Here is a 7,213-nt window from a genome sequence, read left to right on the forward strand (position 1 = left end):
ATATATGTACATAAACACTGGAAACATATTACGCAATCATGCCGTTTAAAATGTTTTATTTGGCAAAAATTTGCACCTTACATCTTCACTTTGCCAAGTGTAAAGCACTTTGAATCACACCTAATTAATCTGAGAACATGGCACATAACCCTAATAAAGATTTACTGTATGACTGTGTGGTCCATTCTTGAAAAAGGAAAAATTAGAGGACGTGGGTGATCAACATTTAAAAAGAAACTGTGATATTTAATTAAATTGTGATCAAATTAAGCAAACACATATGAAAACTTGTTCAGTTCATAATCAAGTAACTGCTGAACATAGCAAACCATCTGGTATAGTAGTTTAAAATGTTAACTGTGGTAAAATGAGCGTTAAACACATGAGTGATGAGATAATAGCTCCAAAGGATGATAATCTTTCTTGTCTGTGTCTTGAGATGTTTCTTTTGGAGTAATTCTCCCCCCTAGTGGCCAAAAAATTATCAAAAATTTATTTAAATGTACTAATTTTAGAGCTAAAAATTATTCACTTTGTCAAAGGGTCAAAAAGATAGCTTTCCCATATATCAAAAAGGCAAGTCAACCTTCCTTGTGTTTTCATTTACTACAAAACTGAATCTATGTTTAAAATATAAGCCATCTAGCTACTAGCTATTCATTTTACTACTATCTGCAGCAAAATATCACCAATGCTAAAGCTATATAGCTGAAAAACTGGAGTTGGATAATGACGATATAGGCCTCTATGTGGTAAAAGAATAACTGAAGAATGAACGGATAAATGAATATCCGTTTATTTAGCTTCAAGTTCACGGATTCTCAGGGGCTGATGGTGACAGACGCCTGGCCGTGGACCTGCCGGAGAGCAGGACAGTCCAGAGTGGCGATCACCCTGCTTGTCCCGGTCCTCTGCAGAGTGAAATACTCAGTCCAGGTCAGAGAAGAGCCTCCTATGACCAACCTGAGAAAAGACAAACACGTCAAAAATATTAAAGCAAAAAGCAGAAGCCTTTGAAATAGGTGGGTTTTTTTCCTTTTGCTACTATTTAGAGGTTATAAAATCGTTAATCTGGAAAGATCCAATGGAATGAGGTGAAACTGAAACCTGTTTTGGTTTTATGTGGAAATATTTTATACAAACAGTTGTTCATCATCACTCACCTGTAATACCTGGACTTTGGCTCCATCATCCCAGGTCCTTCCATGCGAATGTAGACGTTCTCCAGGTTGAAGCTGAAGGGGTTTGTGAACTCCACAGTTAGCTCATTCCACACCATCCTCCTCGGATACATTATCTTCCCTCACGGACACTATATCACTTTCATCAAGTGACAGTGACCTCAGGGAAAAGGGCATTCCTGCAGGCCGCAGTAGATCCAGCAAAGACAGTTCTGCACCAAATGTTTCTGTGTCAGAGGCTGCAAAAGAGGTAATTGAGAACAGAAAATGTCTTTTGTATTTTTGAGTTGACACCATTTATACTGTAGATTGTTATACAAATTGAAATTCAAAACATGGTGGTTCCCAACTTGCCCTGTATGAAAAAATGTTAGTAGAAGTTAGTGCTTCTTGCTAGATATGTCTTTCACAGGTTTGTTGACATTCCTCTAAACTTTCACCTTTACTGACAAACAAGTTTTTATTGTTATTATTTTCCCTTTTATATGAGCAGATGGTTAAAAATGCCTTGACTAGGAAACCTGGTGGAGAGGAAATTCTTGAAGAATACAATGCCGAAAATTCACTGAGCCACCGCACCCGGCGGCAGCTTGTTAACATATTGGCAAGTGATATGACTGAGAGACATGGGTAAGAGTAATAGTACCTAATAAAAAAGTAAAGATGGGCCATATGGAATATTCTTGTAATGTATACTGCAGTAAAGACACATACTTCTGATTTAACATTGTCAATTGTATTTCCTCTATAGCAGAATTCCCTCCCGTAAGCAAAAGGAGAAATATGCCCTTGGAATAATTACACTCTTTCCCTCATTGAAGGATCCATTTTCTCCAAACGGCTATGTAAGTCATGCAGTGATTGTAAAACAGCACATTATTTAGTTTTCATCATGGAATAATTACATCAGCTAAATGATTTAAAAGAAAAATCTTAATTCCTCTTTCGTAATAACTATTGTCATAAAACTGTATTGAAATTGTGGATGTTGTTTAACATGTATTGCACCTGTTACATGATAATAGTCCTTGGGTTTCTTTTTGCTGAATCTGCAAAGTCTGTAAGATCGCATTTGATGTTTATTTTTCATCTATGTTTAAATGTGACAGGAGCATTTCTACGACGGAGTGAAAGGCACTGGATATTTAGCGTGGCGCCTCAAAACCATGTCCAGGTCTACAACCAAACGGCCAGTGAAGGAAGTCCCAGTGCATCAAGAACAAGGGCCTAAGCGCAGAAGATTAGCAACCACATTGCCTCAGCAACTTGATGGAGATGCCTGCAAGGAGGCCATCTCATTTCTTGTTCACTCTCCTGATGAAGCAAGTGTATTTCAGAAGATGAAAATGACGTTCCAACATCGCCAGGATCTGGTGCATGATCCACAAAGAACTGCAGATGTCTTCAAAACATTTCCACGCTTTTTGGATGTCAAAGGACTAGTAAGTCAAATCACTTGATATTTTCAACTGTTAATCCTTTTTTTTTGTTTTGCTGATGTGGATGGCAACAGTAAAAGATGTGATCATTGGTCATCCCAGTCAGGCTATATCCCATATTGGTCAAAATCACATTGCAATGTAAACAATGTTGAGCACTGTCTCTATGTCCTGTGTGTATGATGAACAGGTCAATCAAGACTTCCTGCTGCTGTTTGGTGCTGAAACAGCCACCAAGTTGCTTGAGAAGTGGGACATGTCATTCAAGCCAAAGGTTATTAAAGAAGCCAAACAGCTGACTCAGTCAACTGACCTGTGTCGTTTGATAAAAGCTGCTGAGAAACCAACAGAGAGTGATGCAAATGGTAGGCGTCGCACCATGCTTGTTTGATTTTAATAATATTTATTTTTACCTGTCATTTTGAAATTGTTTTATAAATTCAACCATACACAGACTGGGACAGTGACATGGCCTCTCTGCTGCTACTCCTTCAACTTTTGCCACCCACAGCTGGACGAAAGAGGAGAACCAAAATAAGTCCAACTGATGCAGCACACAAAATGGTGCACTTTCACAAGGTAAATATGTTGTCTCACTTTTTAAAATCCTACAAAACACTTTTTCAGTTTTTGCACTTTTTAGTTTTCCTCTCCATGAAGTATGTGTCTTAGTATTTTGTAATAAGTTAGCAAGGCACATAATGTCAAACTGAATGAATGGTTCATACTCAGCAAGTATAAGCTAGGCCTATATGTCAATATCTCATTTGTTTTTAGTCATGCTGCAGCATTGATGAACACTTGCAAGCAAGAGATGGTAAACAACCATACATCCTCGCTGTTGGTCGAACCCAGAACAGCATTGACACCTTCTACATCGCAGTGGACAAACAGCTCATCCCCTGCCAAGCCACCAGCTCACTCAGTGCTTTTGATGAACTTTTCAAATCCCACTACGTGTTCAACTTATCTTACGACGAGTCACTGGTTCATCTCTACAGTTTTGTGCAGACCACCATATTCAACATTGATGCCACCTCAACAGATGAGTCACCACGTGTTCGTGAGTTGCGTGCCAAAATGTTGAATGAGAACCATGTTTAAATGTTTTATCTGTCAAACTCTGCATAGCACCAGTCAGGCTTTGATAAGTCATTTGCGACTAGGTCACAGTTTTTATCCAAGCACCAAATTTAAGTTGGCTTGTTCACAAGATGGTTGCAGCCGTCAGTTCACTACATATTCTGGTTTAAAAAAACATTTAAATAGTGTTCATGATGAAGATTGTTGTCAAAGTGGTGATGCAGAACCCTCAGAGTCATTTCAAGCTGATTTTGACAGATTACAAGATACAGACATAGCAGTTGCAGGAACAAGTGTTACTCAGAGCCTAGAGGTTGGGTGTTCTGAAAACAATGGGTCAGGTCAAAGAATTAAGAAAAATTCTGAAGCAATTTGCACTAAAATTATTGGTAAACTCAATGGTAGTGGTTTGGCAAATAGTTTTGTGTCATCACTTGTTTGTGATTTGGAAGATTTTGCTGATGGACTGCACTGTGAGTTTAAACATAAAGTACTGAACGTTGTGCCAACAGAAAATCCTGTTAGATCTCCAGTGGAAAAATGTCTTGAGACTTTTGACAATCCAGTTGAGAAGTTCGACACTGAAGCTAAAAGAAAGTCATATTTCCGTGAAAAATGGGGAATTGTGGATCCAGTGGAAAAGACTTTAGGAATACGCTATGATACAAGGTTAAATAAAAAATCAGGCACTTATGACCAGGTACCAGTAAAAGACACTTTTGTGTACATTCCAATTTTGGAAACAATCAAATTTATATGTCGCAATTCTTATATTTGCGAGCTGCTTGCTAAACCATGTGTATCAAAAGAAGACAGATATGAAGACTTTTGTGATGGGAGTTACTATAAGTCTCATCCATTGTTTTCAAAACCACAGACTTCTTTGCAAATTCAGCTTTATTATGATGACTTTGAGACTGCTAATCCACTTGGTTCCAAACGTGGTGTTCACAAAGTTGGTGCAATCTATTTTGTCCTCAGAAATCTGCCTCCAAAGTTAAATTCTGCATTGATGAACATTCATTTGGTTGCATTGTTTCATGCAGAAGATGTGAAAAAATACGGCTTTGATCCTATTTTACAGCCTCTGATTGATGACATAAAGTTTTTGGAGAGCCATGGCATTGATTTACCCTTCTCATCTGAAAAGGTCCATGGCACTATATGTCAGATAACTGGGGACAACTTGGGGATGCACTCAATTTTGGGTTTTGTTGAGTCTTTCAGTGGACGTTACTTTTGTCGTTTGTGTTTAATTGCAAAACAGGATGCACAGAGTGTGTATACTGAGGATGATCCAAAGATCATCTTACGAGGGAAAGAACTTTTTGAAATGCACTGCAGTGAGTTGCAATCTGATCCTCAAAAGCTACATGTGTTTGGCTTAAGAAAGAATTCTACACTGAACACTCTTCAATTCTTTCATGTTTGCCAGAACTTTTCCTTGGACATTATGCATGATATTCTCGAAGGGGTAGCACAATATGAGATAAAGTTACTGTTGGAATATCTGTCAGACAATTTTCTGCCGAAACCTGCTCTTTTGTCACGGATCTATGCTTTTGACTATGGCTACTTGGAGAGCAAAAATCGTCCAACAAGGGTGAACTTAGACAGTAGTGGTAATAGTATAGGTCTTAACTCCATTCAGACTCTTTGTCTGATAAGAAACATTCCTTTAATTTTTGGTGATATTGTGCCAGAAGGAAATCAGAACTGGACTATGCTATTGCTATTGTTGCAAATAATTAACATCATATTCTCTCCATCTGTTACACATGGCATGACTGTGCTTCTAAAACATTTAACAATGGAACATCATGACTTGTTCAAATTGTTGTATCCAGGTAGGAACATGATTCCCAAACACCACTTTATGTTGCACTACCCAACTTGCATCAGAAAAATTGGGCCATTATTGCATGTATGGAGCATGAGAGGTGAGGCTAAACATAGGGTGTTCAAAGACACCCTTAAGAACTTTAAGAACATCACAGTGTCACTTGCCAAAAAACATCAAACATCCATAGCATACAAGTGGGAGACATGTCCTTTAAGCCATGTTGAGTATGGGCCCTTGAAATCATTTGATGTTGATAGTGAGGAAAATAGTGAAATGATCTCCCTAGGCTTGCCTGCTGTTGCAGAAGAGGCTTTCTCTGCTAATTGGGTTAACATTAATGGGACTGAGTACAGAACAGGATTGGTCATTTGTTGTGGTTCTGAACATGAGATGCCGGTGTTTTGCAGAATAAAAACAATAGTTTTGGTCAATAGTCACACCTACTTCATAGTTCAGAAGCTTGTGGTTGAAAATTTCAGTGAACATTGCCATGCTTATAAAGTGTTTGAAACGGATGAAAAAGATGTTGTTAAAGCAGACTGTATTGAAATATACAAGCCCTTTGATTTGCAAAGTGCTTATGGTGATGATGATGGTCTGTACATTGTGCCATTATTTTTGTTGTGAACGTATGCTGTATGGTGCTTGGAATTTAATATTTATTAAAATGCTTATGTGACCAATTTTATGTTTTCTCCTTTTATCCTGTAAAGGGACTTAACAAGGATTTTCACTGAATGTAACACAGTAGTCATACAGTAATTGCACTTTAATGCATTTTTGTATTCAGACAATTAATACAGACTAGTATTTAAAAGCTCATATATGTCACTTTAAAGTGCCAAAATAACACTGTAAAAGTTACAGAATAACACTCTAAGTGAAAACAGTCAACACAATCCAGTGTGAAAATAAACACTTAAAAGTGTCATAAATAACACCATAGTTGTTGTGTAGTAACACCCTCAGTGAAAAGAGTTAACCCAAGCCAGTGTAAAAGTGAACACTTATCAGTGTCCTAAAACAACACTATAAATGTTAGGTAGTTACACTCTGAGTGAAGACACTTCACACCATACAGAGTGAAATTTTAACACTATGGGTGTTATATTTTTAACACTACAATGGAGTTAAAATAATAACACTTTGCAAAGTGTTACTTTAACTCTAAACCAGTGAGAATTATATAAACACTGGAAAAGTGTTAACTTTAACACTATAGGAGTTGAATTAACACTGGAGATTTTGCTGTGTACATGTGAAGATGTGAGATCAAGACAAAATCTGTAACTGATGGCTTATGAGAGCACAAAAGTAACTGTAGTGTTTCACACTAAAGTGAAAGATGTTTAATTTCCTCAGCAGTGAATAATAAAGGATGTTGAGTTTGTTTAGTAGCTTCATGAAAATTTTAAACTGTTTCAAAATTTATTAAATCAATAACGCTTTTTTGCCCTGTGAATTTTTAGATACACTGTGTTTGCTCTTAAAATAAACTCTTTGAGACAGAAAAATGAAAGATACAGGTACAAAACCTGGGACTGATGTCCAGATTTTAAGATTCATTCCTCTGACACTCGTTGAGTCGGGGTTGGTGTGGTAATGGGTTATAAGGAAGGTTTTACACGGAGGGATTCCTGTATGTTCAGGGTGTGCCCATATGCCCC

At 37.5% G+C, this 7,213-nt stretch overlaps 2 protein-coding genes across 3 annotated transcripts in view; one reads left to right on the forward strand and one right to left on the reverse strand.

Annotated features, from left to right (window-relative positions):
* Window positions 1-59: 59 nt before the first annotated feature.
* f13a1b (coagulation factor XIII, A1 polypeptide b) overlaps window positions 60-7,213 on the reverse strand; it is a 36,572-nt gene continuing 29,418 nt past the window's right edge. Inside the window, exons 15-16 of one of the 2 annotated variants that reach the window (XM_014338353.2) lie at window positions 1,164-1,252; window positions 60-963 (exon numbers count right to left, since the gene is read on the reverse strand). In XM_014338353.2, coding sequence (XP_014193839.1) covers window positions 822-963; window positions 1,164-1,252 — 231 coding nt within the window. In that variant the 3' untranslated portion in view covers window positions 60-821. The remainder of the gene's footprint in view (window positions 964-1,163; window positions 1,253-7,213) is intronic. The other variant, XM_005937072.3, reaches the window with a different exon arrangement.
* Window positions 1,267-4,057, forward strand: LOC121815467. The gene is made up of 6 exons (XM_042226705.1): window positions 1,267-1,811; window positions 1,933-2,026; window positions 2,291-2,623; window positions 2,811-2,985; window positions 3,075-3,199; window positions 3,398-4,057. Exons 1-6 carry the CDS (start codon window positions 1,675-1,677, stop codon window positions 3,722-3,724), a joined length of 1,191 nt encoding a protein of 396 aa, XP_042082639.1. The 5' UTR covers window positions 1,267-1,674; the 3' UTR covers window positions 3,725-4,057.

The sequence above is a fragment of the Haplochromis burtoni genome, unplaced genomic scaffold (assembly GCF_018398535.1).
Source record: "Haplochromis burtoni strain Fernald_Lab_line unplaced genomic scaffold, NCSU_Asbu1 Contig_224, whole genome shotgun sequence".
Taxonomy (NCBI): domain Eukaryota; kingdom Metazoa; phylum Chordata; class Actinopteri; order Cichliformes; family Cichlidae; genus Haplochromis; species Haplochromis burtoni.